At 36.4% G+C, this 15590-nt stretch overlaps 1 protein-coding gene across 1 annotated transcript in view; it reads left to right on the top strand.

Moving 5' to 3' along the window:
* Gnat3 (G protein subunit alpha transducin 3) overlaps positions 1-15590 on the top strand; it is a 49956-nt gene that overhangs the window by 28562 nt on the left and 5804 nt on the right. Inside the window, exons 4-5 of the mRNA XM_052172402.1 lie at positions 2945-3102; positions 6986-7114. Coding sequence (XP_052028362.1) covers positions 2945-3102; positions 6986-7114 — 287 coding nt within the window. The remainder of the gene's footprint in view (positions 1-2944; positions 3103-6985; positions 7115-15590) is intronic.

Raw genomic sequence — 15590 nt, 5'->3', positions numbered from 1 at the left:
GAGACTTCAGGGAGGGCAAGGAGAGGAAATTGTGGTCAGAGATGAATAAAAAAAAGCAAGCAAGCAAGTAAGTAAGTAAGTAAATAAATAAATAAAGATAGTTCCTCAAATATTTCTGCATAAAATCAGATACACATAGCAACCCTCAAGATGAGGATTTAATTTTAAAAATTATTTATGTTTTTATTACTGTACAAGAGTATCAAGAATTGAAATGCCCTACATTCAATGAAATGTTGCTATGATCTAGAAAAAGAAACTACGAGCTTCCCTGCTACTTGGGGTTCTGGAGAGCTGCAGTTATGGAACACAGCTACACGCATCACCTTAGCTGACGGAATGAGACCTAAGATGTTCAGTTCACTTTACAGTGTAAGCAGTGACGGAAGGAACCACAGGCCTTTGAAGGAGAAGGTGGCATGTGCCTAGAGAGCCAAGTCAAATGACCTAACCCTGGGACATAATCAGTGACACTGGAGGTTATCCCCATACCCTGAACCCAAGGATTCTTAACTTAGCTTATAGACCTGTCTGGAAGAAGATTACACACACACACACACACACAGAGAGGGGGGGGGTGGGCGGTGGTGGTGTCTTGGCATTCAAAGATTGTCTCATTTATTTGGCCTGGTGTTATTTTGATATGAGTACATTGACTATCACTCCGCATGCTTCTACTAAGTAGCCTGAACTAAAAATCATGAGTGTCTTCACCCAGGTGTGTGCAGAAAACTCAGAAGTCAAGACATAATCAACAGAATCAGGTGGCTGACCTGCAGGGAAAGACTAGAATGGAGGATATGTTTGAAAGGATTTGGGGTCATTCAAATATTTTAGTAAATATCCACTCACATTAGCAACATAAATAAACTGTAGTTTAGCTCAGTGTGGAATGATATTGAGACAAGGAAAGAACTGGTTTATAAAGGATTACTGAAAAAGCAGGTAATTTGTTCCTTCAGGAATGGACCCTGGGGAAAGCTGCTTCGTTGCACCATTTGCCCCTGAAGCACATTAGCAGTAGAAGAACTTTCCTACTAAGTAGTCAACCCTAAAAACATACATATGAGTAACATTAAGCTTAGCCAGGGGCCAGTGAATGTACTGCAAGATCTGGGTCAAAGATGAGGCCTCTGGCTGACCACACCCGGGAACAGCTTTGTAGAACTAGTTCCTTTATGGATGGGGAGAACGGGCTATTTATGTCCCCGTGGACTGGCCAGCCGTGGAGCTGGTTTGCGTTTGTGTGGCTGTGTATCATTGCCTAGGGCAGGGACATTGGAAGTTGCTTCACCTGCATAATCAGAGACAGAAGGGTCCAGAGGGAAAAGCTGTACAAGGTAAAACAATGAGTGAAACCTGACAACTGTCAGGGTAATAAATTCTTTCGAGGGTCAATGGTGGGGGTTAACCCTCCCTCCGTAACCCTGGGCCATATAGCCCCACAATGAATGTAAGAAAAACGAATGAAAGAAATGGCCATAGGAAATGAAAGATAGCAAGCAGGGGCTTATGGGAGGGTTTGGAAAGGGGAAAATTATTCAATTATATTATCTCAACATTAATGAAAAATTGAGTGAACAGATCATATTTCACTGGATTTGTAATTCTCTGTCTAATAGGAAGGAAGAAGTTTGAAATAGGTCTCCCATGATGCAAAAAATAAAATAAAATGGGAGGGGGCTAGTGCAAGAAAATAAGAAAATAAGTCTTCCATTTTGTGCTCTTTAACAATCAATTGGACATCAGACCTGTTCCCTGCTTGTAACAACAAAAACTCATCATGAAGAAAGAAAGATGGAAAGGTTTTCTTTTAGATTTAACATTCCTTAATAATAAAGATATGGTACTAATATCTTAGGCAAAGAACATACTTTAAAAAAACAGCAGAATCAGACTAGAGTTGGCAGAAAATAAATGACTGAAGCAGCAAGCACTGAGTTCCTCCTGGACCCCCTTCACTCCCTGCAGCAGTGGCATGGCACAGGATCCAGACTCTGGTTGCCTTCACCTCCTCTTCTGGTGCCTGTTGGATTTATTGCCTCCACAGAGGGAGCTCTGAGAGTTCTACACTGTAAGGTGTAAACGCACACACTGTAACATTTGCCGGTTATTGCAAGGATGGCGAGACGACATTCCGTGTCCCACGGTGTAACTTGTTATAATGATATCTACCAGCGTGTTAATATGGCAGGCAGAACCTGAGCTTTAGGTGTCGACCCCATGGATCTAAGCCCAGATTTACCTGCTTTCCAACCCATAGTCTCTTTAACTACTCTATGACTCAAATTCCTAATCTTAATTATTTGTCAGAAATGTTTTGATAACTAGTATAAATTGTGGCCAACTATAGATTGTTTAAATTGAGTTTATTTGTTTAGTAAGTTCTGTTCATCCTCGTTACTTTCCGCATCTTACTATGTACTGACACAATACCTAATCTGTTTTGGATTCTTAAACATTTCTTATGTCTGCCCTGTGGTATTTTATTGCGAAGGCAATATTTAACATACAGCCTCAACACCTCTGTGTGGCTATACATGTATGTAACCACTTGCCAAAGTAATCAAAAGAAATACCTCATGCCAAGTAACACGCCAATCTAATTTTTCGTTCACACCAGCATTTTAAACCAGGGCACAACAGACTAGAACAAAGCAGTGTTATTCTTTGTGACAACATATTCAGAAATCAATGCTATATACCAAAGCATTTAAATTCTTCATATAGTATTTTACAATTTTTTCCAAAGGTCAGCATTTCTAGATTTCAGTCGACTACTATAATGAATTTTAGTTTTATTATTCTTCATAGATTTTGAAAAACTTCGGTGAAATTATTGACGACATGGAAGTGAACAAAAGAATTTTAGATTGTTCTATTTAAAACAGTATCTGAACCTAAATAACACACTTTTGTTCTTCCCATCAAAATATTATTCCAGGAGGACCAACAACAACTTCACTCAATGGCAAATACACTAGAAGATGGTGATATGACCCCTCAGCTGGCTGAAATAATTAAACGACTGTGGGGAGATCCAGGAATTCAAGCCTGCTTTGAAAGGGCATCTGAATACCAGCTCAACGACTCTGCAGCTTAGTAAGTGGTTTTCTTGGACAAGAATTGCAGATGACACATAGTTTGTAACTTGGCACGTTGTACATGTAAACACAGATAAGGGGAAATTTGTCTTGCATTTTATTATAGAAAACTGAGAGACAGCAGAAAAGATATGAGACAGGATACCTGAGAAGAAATATTTACTATACATATCTTCTCTTAAAAAAAATTAACCAGGATGCACCATGCTTGGCTTGAACACAGATGGTATGCACCTTGACATTTGGAACTGTATTTATCTGAATCATATATTTTAGTGTTACTAAAATAATCCCCTAGAATGATTTTACTAGTGATATATGTGTTAGACTACTAAGTTATTGAGCAAGACACAAAACTCTGGAAGAAAATTGGTTTCAGACTTTAGCATATTGTGAAATCTTGTTGGAGTCAGCATAGCAAATATTGGCAAGTAAGTATTTAATGTTAATAAAGAACTTAGGAGAGCATTACACTGCTTACAATAGGATTGTTACCATGGCTTCAAACTTCCTTCTTTTGAGTGTTTCTTGAATTATTTTGCTTTATGGATTAATAAGAATGTGTGATTATGTTTGGCTACAAAAAGTTTGTACAATTACTCATTTTCTATTTCTTCCCATGCCTACAAAGATATAAAATATACAAAATTATCCTTGAATGAATCTCGTGACAAACCATGCTAGCACTGAGGTTTAATTAAACAAGCAACAAAAAAAAAATAATGTATATGGGAAGCAAAGATCTCTTCAAACAGAATGATGAGTCTATGCATAACACTGCAGATTTATAATCACCGAGTACTTTTGACCCATAAGACTGTTTCTAAGGCAAAACACATCAGTGATGGACAGAGAGAGTCCCCAAAACAGCATAAAAAGTACAGGTGAAGGAAACATGCTGCTGTGATGATTATTCATTTGTTGCTAATTTTCACTGGGACCACCATCTTTAGCCAACAGTGTAGATTCTATTTGATGAGACCTGGGTGTCATTCTATGACTACTTAAACTTGGGAACATTTTTTCCCAAGGCTCCAGTCTCTGCCTCACTGTGATCACCAAAGCGATTTCTGTGCTATTGTAAAACCTTGCTTACCTGTCTGTGCTAATCACTGAGTGAATTAGATGCAAGCTTATACATTACATCTAAAATGTTGCTTAGTTACATCTGGAGAAGGATGAACCAAGAGACAGATGTGTAAGTGCATTCCAGTGAAGATTAATATGTTTCATTTGGAATGCATATTGCCTAAGTACTTACAATTACATTGGTAGTATGCTTTCCTCATTGTTTGTCCTTAGGTATCAGAATATGTATACATATAGTAAAAGTTTTAACTATTTATAACTTAGATGATTAACCTGAGCCAATAAAATGACATTGTATTTAACATTTTAGATGATTCATTTGTTTAAATGCTTAGAATTTTTTAATAATAGCTTGAGTTGAGAATATTTACCATTCTGTTAGTTTAATATATCAAATATCTATTTGCATTGATTTTCTGAGTTCTGTCAATGCTGTAAATAGTTTTTGAATACACAGTTAATTTGCACGGCAGTAAAACATGAAAGTTTATTTTCTCTCTATGTATTAGAAATATTTTCTATATAAACTCAAGACTTAAAATATTAACTTTGGCAGCTTCAAAGTGTTGCTATAGGTACATTAAATAAAAGTCTGCTAAAATGTTGCTAAATCGATATCATTTTCTTCCAAACATTAAGAACAGATTATGTTTTCCAAATTTTGAATTAAGTTGCGTACTTCAAATGTTCATATTGGAGTGATCCTGCACTACCTATCTATTTTGTTTATACCATATAAAACATTTTTTCTTCCAAGTTTTTGGTGAAAGGAAGATTTTTATTTTTCACCTCTGAAGATTATCCTGATGGACGCTGACCAGAAGAGTAAAGGGCAGGAAATCTGATTCCTGGGTGTGGCTGACAATGCCACCAGCTCTAGGCAAAGCAACTAAGGCTCATGGTTTACTGATTGGGGCCACCTAGTGTGTTGTTTAGATTCCACACGCCTTAAGAACAAATGTGGCTAAGCAGGAAATGCACTGTCTTTTCAAGATTAGAAGTAAATGATAAAGGCATTTTAAGTGACTTGAGTCAAAAGGGCTAAAGGTTTATAAACTACATACAGGGTTAGGATATCCAAATACCAAATTTGCTTATTAAAGTCAGCACTTTTGATGAAACTCTGTCAATTTGCTAACGCCTCTTCTTTGCCTAAAATGATTTACAAATGCAAAGAAAAATTATTTAAAATGTATTTTTACTAAGGCTTTCATTAAATAGATTTTATTTCTATATTGTTAAGTATAGTACGTGCTTTTGATTTTTTTACTTGGACATGAAATGACTGACATATCATGCACCTCCCACATATCAGAGTTCATCAATAGAAAATGTACAATTCTTCAAGTAATAGTAAAAAAAAATGTAAAATCTGCCAATCCATTCTTTGATGCCTTTATATCTCAAGTTAATGCCAATTTAAAGGAAAACAGTATTAGCATAAAACTATTAAGTTATTTCTGAGATGCAATTTTGTTTTTCTCTTTGAGGAAAAGTTCTTCCCAAAATAAATTGGCTACATAGCTACTGAATCTATTTTTTAAGGATAAAATAACTTTGTTTTAAAGGCGTTGTGGTACATTAATGGTTCTCAACCTTTCTTATAATAAGCTGTCATCTTATAATACAGTTCTGCATGTTGTGACCTCCAACTATAAAGTCATGTTGCTACTACTTCGTAACTGAAATTTCACTATTGTTATATATCATGATGTAAAAATCTGATATGCAGGATATCTAACATTTGACCCCTGTGTGTTCTACCCAGAGATTGAAAACTGCTATGTTAGATGGTAATATGTATGAACTTCTTAACATAATCACTGAACAAATTTAACTTTATAGGCAGTAACTAACATTTGGTGTGACTCTACCCTCAAAATTCTTTGGAAGGACACCAAACTTTAAAATGGGTACACAGGCGTGGCTCAATTTTGCATTTAAATGTATCACAGAACTAGCCATATTGCTAAGCCGTTCAATCCAGAGTGTCAAACGCAACAGTAGAAATGAACGGGAATACAGTTTTTATTGTAGATGGAGATTGAAAGGATAAAGATGCTAAGAATGGTTTTCATCCTTCAGTCTAACTGACTCAGCTCCCAGAGCCGATCAAGCTTACACTTAACCACTGCCAAGTTGTAGATACTGTGATCAATTAAAAAAAACCAAATAAACAGAAGGAAAAAACAAGCATCTAGTAAAAGTAGGAATTCTGGGAGAGTTAAGGGCTTCACCATGCGCTGATACACAGTGCTGTGGCTACAGTACATCGTGGCTATCGTGTTCTAATCTAAGTAATTCGTGTAAAAATACCCAAACAATTAATAACTCTCAAACAATCCAAATTGTTGTTCACACCAAGCACTGTTTTAAATGGAAGCCAAGTCATTCCCATAAAAGGATCTTTGAGGAACTTGATATAACTGTTGTTGCAAACATTCCAAGGCAGCATAGTACATAGAAATACATCTATATAGCTCTGCATGGGGAAAGACCCTTCCATATCTCTATTTGATAGTGAGTGTGTCCAACAGATTTTATTAAGTCTAGGGCTGAAGTGGCTTTGAGGAGTTCTTAGAGAAGAGATGGACTGTGGACTCCGCACTCTGCAACTGTGACATTTGAGCTGCCAAGGTCTGTCGCTCAGATCAGCAGCATGATAACAGACAATAAAGAGTTTGTTTTCCAATGTAGGTGAAACTCTTATAATACATTTGCACTGAATTGTAGTGTATTCCAATGTAAAGTCAAAAATACAAACATACTCCATTTCATTTTGTTTCTCTTAGCTACCTTAATGACTTAGACAGAATCACAGCCCCTGGGTACGTGCCGAATGAGCAAGACGTTCTACATTCCCGGGTGAAAACCACTGGTATCATTGAAACTCAGTTCTCCTTTAAAGACTTGAACTTCAGGTATGTATAAACCTGCCTTCTAAGTATGGGCAGAGTATGCTTTCTGCTCAATATTTCATCATAGAGAAACTCTGCAATCCACAGTCATGTGCAATGATTTTGGAAGTAACTGGCTAGACACTCCCCTTAACTGATGTTACCCCGTCCTTCATTCCTGCTGTCCACTCTTCCAACTCTGAGCCTGTCCTTCCTTCTAAGGCTGCATTTCTCAAACCAGTGGTAGACCAATTCTGTTTCCTAATACTTGAAAACGACATTTTACGTTGAGGGTTTTTTTTTTTTAAAGAAAATTTATTTAAATAGCCTTTTAGCAACAGGTGTCGAGGATACTATTTCGTTTGCCTGCTTCTCTATTTGCTTGAAATATTCCTTAAATTTACCTTAGCTTAAAATGCAAATAATTAAAATGCTATTATTTGAATGTGATTCTGTTTAGAAGAATCAGAAGGCACATTTCATCAGCCTGGTTTTGATATGGAAATGAGTGTCCTGTTGTTTTTGCAACTGCAAGTAAACCCTTGAAATACTACTATCAAATCCTCCTTGGATCTACTAAGAAATGTAAACCATAATAGCATCTCTTGGTTTTTAACAGCATTCACATTTTCCCCTTGAGGTAGGGCAATATATTTGTTCCTATTTATACAAAGCTAACACTGTTTTCCATGGATTTGGGATGAGGTGTAATATGAATAATAGCAAGTTCCAACTAAATATGTTAGTAATGAAAACATGCTAAAACTACAGAAGGAACAAGGTCAGCCACGCCTGTAATAATGGAAATGTATTCAAAGAATTAAAAAAAAAACCTGGAGAACAGCAGACATGAATTATTTATGGCCCTTATGAGAAAAAAAATGTAAGTAAATGCTAATTAGCCAGTACCCTCAACTCAGTTTAAGGGGAATAAAAATTTTGAAAGGCTGTAAAGTGTCAAAATTGGTTATTATTAGCTAGCTAATTAAAGCAGCTATTATACAGGGTATTTTCAAGTGATATGGAAATAATGTCTTCTAAATTCGTACTAAATTTCAGGCCCACAAATAGTTAATTTTCTGGAAAATTGGTTAAATATCAAAGCAGAGCAAAGGGCCACAGGGAATGAAGTCAACTCTCCCTTGGCAAACGCCAACAAACTCTCATCAGTCCTAGCTCAGCTTGGCTGTGGCCAGGTGATCTTTGCCCCAGTTTCTGAAGGTTTCCTTTGGGAGCCAAGTCCACAGCTGCTCCTCTGTCTCCCTCTGCCATGCCAAGGACCTTTTCACAGACTCTCTTTTCCGTCTTGCTCCTTCTTCTCTTCTCGTTCCTATGGCACAGGCTAGAACTGCTATGTCCTCGAGGCTAGTCATGCAGCAGCGGTGTTGGAGCAAGTTAAGGGTTAGCACAGAGTTAGGGCCTCAGTTCCTACCTGTCTTACATGAGCTATTGGAATTTCCTCAGACCCAGGTTATCTGAAGCACACAGCAGTTTGGGTAATTAATGCCACCTGCTCAATATCACCAACCTCCCAGTGCTAGTCCTACCCACCACACTGACTTTCTGTCTTAACAAGGGACTCCTGAATTAGCTGGTTCTCTGGTTCTAATATTCCAGGCACAAGAACATTTAAGCTCGCTGTACTCTTTACTTAAGGTGGTTTTGCCCCTTTTTATCATACATATTCAAAGCAACAACAACAGCAACAAAAAGATACTTGTTCCTCAGAGCTGTGACCTCCCATCTGTTTCCTGGCTGTATCTATTTTTCTCATTCCATCAGGCAACAGTGTTTGGGCACAGGTTTAACAAAAGCCTTTCCAATGCAGTAGAGCAAATGAATAACAGGGGTCAAAGCTAATTTGTGATTATTGATTTCTCTGATATAAATACCTCCTCCAACTGACAGGTTCAAGTTACTAGTGTTATATTACACATGCAAAGTGGAGGGACATTCTAACAAGCAGCTGTCACCAACATTCTGAAAACATCTGCTTTCCAAATTAATGCACAGTGTTTCCTCTTTTTCTTCTTGTTACCAGTTCATAATTTCCTCGCTACTTTTTCATTTCCCTTGTTTGTTCCCATTCCTAATTTATGAACTCTCAAACTTAGAAAGTCAGGTCGCACATGTGATTTTTGATATACTGCCAGTACCTACCATAGTGGTTAGCCAGAGGAAGCAAATGGTCAGTTTTAGTTGACTTCGCAATAATGTCACATGAAGTAGCATATATACAAAACTGTTGCATGTGATATGATAAGCTGGGTGGTGCTATATTTATATATGGTAAAGTTGGGAGTGAATCTCCAAATAGCATACAAAGATATGATGAAGTTGTCATCAAAATGTACATAGTCCCTTGTTTATAAGGAGTGTATCTGCATGAAGTCGTTGATGGCTGTCAGATACATTGGCATGTAAAGCATTCCTTTCTTCAATAGCAAACATTGTATATAGTTGGTAGTCATTCATAATCCCTTTCTGAGTAAAATGATAGGGGAGGAAAAAAACTATAGCTTGTTGAAGAATTTTAATGTCTATTCACATCAATTGACATAACAATGATTGTTTAATACATTCTTAAAGTTTAACCATCTTTCTTTCAAGTAGCGAGTAGAATAATCCAAATATATAGGCTTTCATAGTACATATAACATTCTGAATTTCAACATTAAATATAAAAATAAGGTGCCTTCGGACTTCACGTCAGCAATCACCTAGGTGTTAAAATACAATAGTTATCATTGATTTGTATTAGCATAGCACAAGACTATTTAAAACTAAAGAGTTAATTTACATTAGTTAATTTACATACAGATAGAGAACTCTAGAATTTTAAGCAGGAATGAATACCAAATAAAAACCTCTCTGCCAAAGTAATGGATCATATCCAAGCATCATAGACTTTAATGGAAATTATCCTAGCGTTTTTTCTCAAGTCCAAGTGCCAACTGTGAGGCTGATAGAACAACTTATCTGAAGTGTTCTTATCAAACCAGAACATTCTAATTGATAATCTGACCAATGATGTTTGCAGATGTTCAAATTGCTATGTCATTAGAAAATAAAATGCAAATCTAAGCCCTTCTGTTGTGGAGTAATTCCCCATACTTGAGTGACTTAGAAACAAATCTAAACTGAGTTATCAATTGTAGAAAGACATTTTCTCCTTAAATATTCTACAATTAAAGAACTGAAAGCACTCTGCATAAGAGCCAGAAAGGCTGGAAACCTCAACATAGAGCTTAAAAATTTTTAAATTTGGCATAACTGCTTTCACGAATTTGAGCAGATCTGTGATTTGAAAAAAAAAAAAAGACAGTTTTCCTAAAATATGAAGTGGAATTCTACTCACTGATTTCCAAGTGTATGAGTAACCAGGCTTAGCAGCAACACTTGTCATCTACCAAGCAGCTAAGTCCCAGATTATTTTTGTTATTCTCTATTAGAACTTATATAATGTTAATTTACATATGCTACAAATTAGCGACATACATGGTCATGATTAATGTTACCAATATAACGAATGATGGAATTTTATTATTTGTTTGCTTTGCAGAGCTGGGCATAAAACTTAGGGACTTTTTACAGGCTAGACAGGTTGCCCTGCTGCTGAACAAGTCTCTTAACCCTTGATTTTGACATAAGAAGCATTAGGCTGACCATGAACTTACAAAGTAGCCTAAGTTAGCTTCAAACTTAACAGCCGTCTGCCTTCCTCTCCTAAGTGTTGAAATTATATGTATGTACCAACATGCACATAATTAGAATTTATTTTAATGACTTCATGATTTTAAATTACAAAGCAGAATTATTTTTGTTTTTTATTGAAAATAACGTTTTTCATACAATATATCCTAATTATGCATCATGTAAAATTATAGTGCACATGATAAATGGCATTCATAATTATGGTAATTTTTGGACTGGGCTCACTTTTGGCTCTAAATCTTTTCGATTATTTTTTAATGTCAAGATTAATAATTAAGGGATTTAGACATACCTCTGTGCATGTCCTCGGTGTCAGATAATATATCTGTTCTTCTCTGTTTTCAAAACAGGGCTAGAGAAAGATATATGCAGATCATTTCACTGTGGCTGCATGAGGATGGCACACGTTAGGACATTCGCATCCTTACAAGGAACCATGCTAAGACTTTAAACCAACTGGGACTTAGTCAGTACTTCTACAAATCTCATTTAGCAAAATAGTTCAAAACAAGGGTCTGCTATGATTAGCATTTGTTTTTCACATGGCTGTAGAGGCAGACACAGTACCTTGTCATCGACCCACGCCTACAGGAGCAGTCATGACATCTACCAAAAATGAGTTACAGGAGCATTGCCAGTGATTACCTCTCATCGATTATGCAATGGTTTTTCAGAGATTGTAATAGTCAAATTATTCTTACTAATTTATTATAATGTGAAGTATAAGTACTTTTGTGGCATCAAATATTTAGCCAACTATTTGACGCTAATCCATAAAATTCAACAGCCTTCCAACTGATTAAGTAGAGCCATAAAACGCAACTATTTTAGTCAGCTGTTTAACCCAGTCATAGGAATCTGGTGACTTGCCCTATGTTAATATCATAGACAATTTAACACCTAATCAATATTTGGAAATTACTTAAAAGCCCAGCTTGTTAATGTTTAGCTACACCCTAATCAATACTTTAAAATATTTTTTAATTTCCCAAACCCTAATTTTACTAACAGGAGTTTGAAAATGTTTATAAAACCTTACTAAAAATTAACTAAATAACCTCCCCACAAATCTAAAATTAGTACTTCAAGTTCCATGTATCATTTTGAAAGTCTCATTGTGGAAGCTAAAGCTATTCATGCAAGGCCATTCCTGTGAGTCTAAACCATCAGGCAGTGACTATAGATGGTTTTTGGTTTTTGGTTTTCACAGAATAGTCACAGTGTGTGTGTGTGTGTGTGTGTGTGTGTGTGTGTACGTGTGTGTGTGTGTGTGTTTGTGTGAGTGTGTAATCAATTATGTAAGTAAAACTTTTTGCTAGCTTTAGCTAAGTTGAAAAGGTTACATCAATTTATACCTCTGTAAAATAGGCCTCCACTTGAATTTTTATAAGAAGTTGAAATTAAATACATATGAAAAAATAAATCATTATAATAACAGAGAAACATGATCTAACTTTTCATAAAGCTAATGTGCTCTCCAGGGGAACTGACATAAGAGCAGCTCTCTAGACCTTGATCTTATTTGCTACTGAACGTTTCAGTTCAACAGCAGTAGAGGACTTAGAGAAACGTGCCGTGATCTCTGGCCCCTGGCTTCTGTGTCATTCTGTACAGAAAACACTCTGTGACTCATGTGAGTCATAAATGGGAAGATCATAAACATTCGTGCAAAGATGAACGTTAGAAAACATTGTGTCACTAGGAACAAAGACCGAGTGAGCTTTGTCCCCTACTTCCTTGAAAGAAAGCTAAGATTGTTAAACATGTTTATGGGTGCATATCCAGCAGCTCAATGCTGAGACCAGGATTTAGAGCATGTTCTCTAAGTTCAATGTTCTTATTGTGAATTTAATCAAAATTAAATACTTAAAAATACTTTTAAAAACATCTTAGCTCAACTCTTCAAAGGCTCAGTTTTTAGTGTGCAGAATATTATTTTCCCTTTCGTCACAAAGAACTGTTTTCATGAACAAAGAAAACTATAGCTATTAATTTGTTTCTCACAAAGAGTGAATAATTCAAATATGGCATATATAGAAGTGTAAGGTATTGTCACTACTGTTATGTCTCTTCACTGCTTATATTTACCTGAAGAGAAGGACCCCCTCTCATACCTGTCATGAGTTACTAGTCAGCTGTAAGGTTGCCAGATCCTCAGAGAAGACCAGGACCTAGCTGTTGAGGTAACGAGGCTTCCATTCACCCTGATCATCACGCCAGACTCTTCACCACTGGCTTCAGGTTGTACTAGAGTCCCTTGAGATCATTGTGATAATGAATATGGAGGAACGTGTGTGTGTGTGTGTGTGTGTGTGTGTGTGTGTGTGTGTGTGTGTGTGTATAGAATGTAAGTATGTAAGAAGGGTGTGAAGTGTCTTTGTGCTAATTCTGGTACATTTATGTCCTTCATAAAATTCCTTTCAGAACTCTCATATCTTTGTCATATTTTTATTAGCATTTCACTTAGTAATAGAACCTGTGCCAAACATAAAATGAGATGAAACTAATTTGCAAGAAATCATATTACTCCCCCTATCATAAAATACTGGGTCAGCTATAATAGATTAGAGAAGGTTTTTTTTCTACAACTGAAAGAGAAAGTTTTACTAAGAATTTAAAGATTAGAAAGCAATTAGATTGAAAATGGGATATGAGTTAAAGAAGAAGCATAATTCAGAATAGTGATTGAGCATAAAGGCTTGTTAAAAGAGATAAAAGGAAATACTCTAGCAAAGCCAGGACTGCTAGTGGATAGAATTTGACCATCATGTCCTTGACTCCCAATTATGATGTTCTTCCTGTTAAAAGACACACTGTTCTCTCTTCAAAATCCAAATTACCTTTTCCTGTGATTATACTGTCCTGGGCCCAAGATCAGTTAGTTTTCCACTAAGCAGTCATTGGACAGACGATTAGAGCCCAAGAATAAACTAGAACTATTGATGTCCCTGTCTGTTCAAATCTGATGGATGTGAACAAGAGTGGCAGGTGGACTGGAAAAGCCAACTATGAATCTATCTTAGTGATGTGCTTTCCAGAGCCCAAGTTAATGCATGAAGTCCCACTCCTTCGATAAGATCCTAGGATCCGAATAGGCTAACAAATAAGAAAGTGGAGAACATGTGTATCACCTGAAATCCAGGAGTTCTACACTATTCCTACTGAAAGATGGGGAAACACCTCAAAGAAATTTCAACAACGAAAAAACTGCTATATGATCTGGAGAGAGGCAACTAGAGACCATTCCAGCTAGCTCCACGTGCTAGAATTAGTTAGGGACCTTTGATATACTATATAGGTTTGTATATATAAACAGAGACTATCACACAAATGAGCCTATTATCTAGCACAGAGCCTATTATGTAGCGGAGTCAGAACTGTTAAATGTATGACAATCTTGAACAAGTTACTTGAACACATCTGGAAGGTAAGAAAAACAGCTGTACATTTCTTATAAGTTCCTTCTTCTGGGTCTCTGAGTCAAAGGTTCTTCCGTATGCTCAAGAGTATAGTACAGTAGGGGTTTCGGTTTGGTCATTTGCATAATTTTTTCTTTGTCCCAGAGTTGATAGCTTTGTTATAAGTGTTCTTATCTTTTTGCCTGTCTTTTTCAACTTGTAGTTAAACTTTAGACTTTTTAAATTTTCTCCTCTTATTGGGGGATACATTTTAGCTTCATTTAATTTATCTGCTCTTTCCTGGGTTAACATGAGAAATATGAAGTACAAAGTAATACGTTTTTTCCTTTAGCCAGCCTCTCACTATGTAGATTGTGTTGTCTTGAGTTTGCTCTGATACTTCTAGTTCTGCCTCCAGAGTACTGGGGTTACAGGCTTGCTTTTATTACAGTACCCAAAGCATTATAATTCAGCTGGTTTTCATAAAACTGATTGACATTTGTTAGGTTAGGCTAAGGATCATCACCTTCTAGGTCTGTACATCCTGGATGATTTCACTAGTTATCATCTCCATCTCAAATATGATGATATTCCTGTAGCTTATAACGTAGTTTTGACCCTATCAAATACGTCTTCTCTCCTCAGTTCAAAGTGGCCTTAGTAACATAATAAACAAATAAACAATGTCAATCTTCTATACAAATATGTATTATCTCCTATTCCACACCCCAATGAGTTCAATATAAAGTCTAAGATTCTGATGAGTCAGTTACTCTAAAGTGAGCAACCACAAGCTGCTCATTGAAGCACCTTCAGTCCTTTGTTTTTGCTGTCTCCTCTTTTGCTTATCCCCAGATGTTTCTCTGGACACCTGCCAAAATGCAAGCCTTATTTATTTAGATTTTTACACCGTTGGCATTTCTTTTGTAATTACTCATCAGTGCATTGTAGTTTATAACCCTTCCCTACTAGCTATACTCGACTAAGGCTACATCTTTTGGTGGCTGGCATTACATTCAATAACCTTTGATTAAACAGACAATGAACAACTGAGTGTAATAATGGTATAATTAAATCATGTAGCTCAATTTTTCGTTCTGGTTTTTAAAAACTTAACTTGCTTTCTGCAGTCATGCTCTGTCACGTCACACCTAGATACTTTCACATGTGCTTGTCATCAAAGTTGTCTATTCATTTCATCAACATGGTCTCTATTCAATTATTTAGCAAATGTTTCTTGCATGTGTACTATGGGTCAGGCATACTCCTGGGCAATGTAAATTAAACAGGTACTAATATAGGCCACCTGCCTCACAAGGCCACTATTCTATTAAACATAGCAAATGCTAAACAGAAGAACCATATTTTTTATTGTTTGATATGTCTCT

This window comes from Apodemus sylvaticus, chromosome 2, assembly GCF_947179515.1.
Source record: "Apodemus sylvaticus chromosome 2, mApoSyl1.1, whole genome shotgun sequence".
Lineage (NCBI taxonomy): Eukaryota > Metazoa > Chordata > Mammalia > Rodentia > Muridae > Apodemus > Apodemus sylvaticus.
The sequence above is the reverse complement of the archived record's forward strand: the minus strand, read 5'-3'. Positions and strand labels throughout refer to the sequence as shown.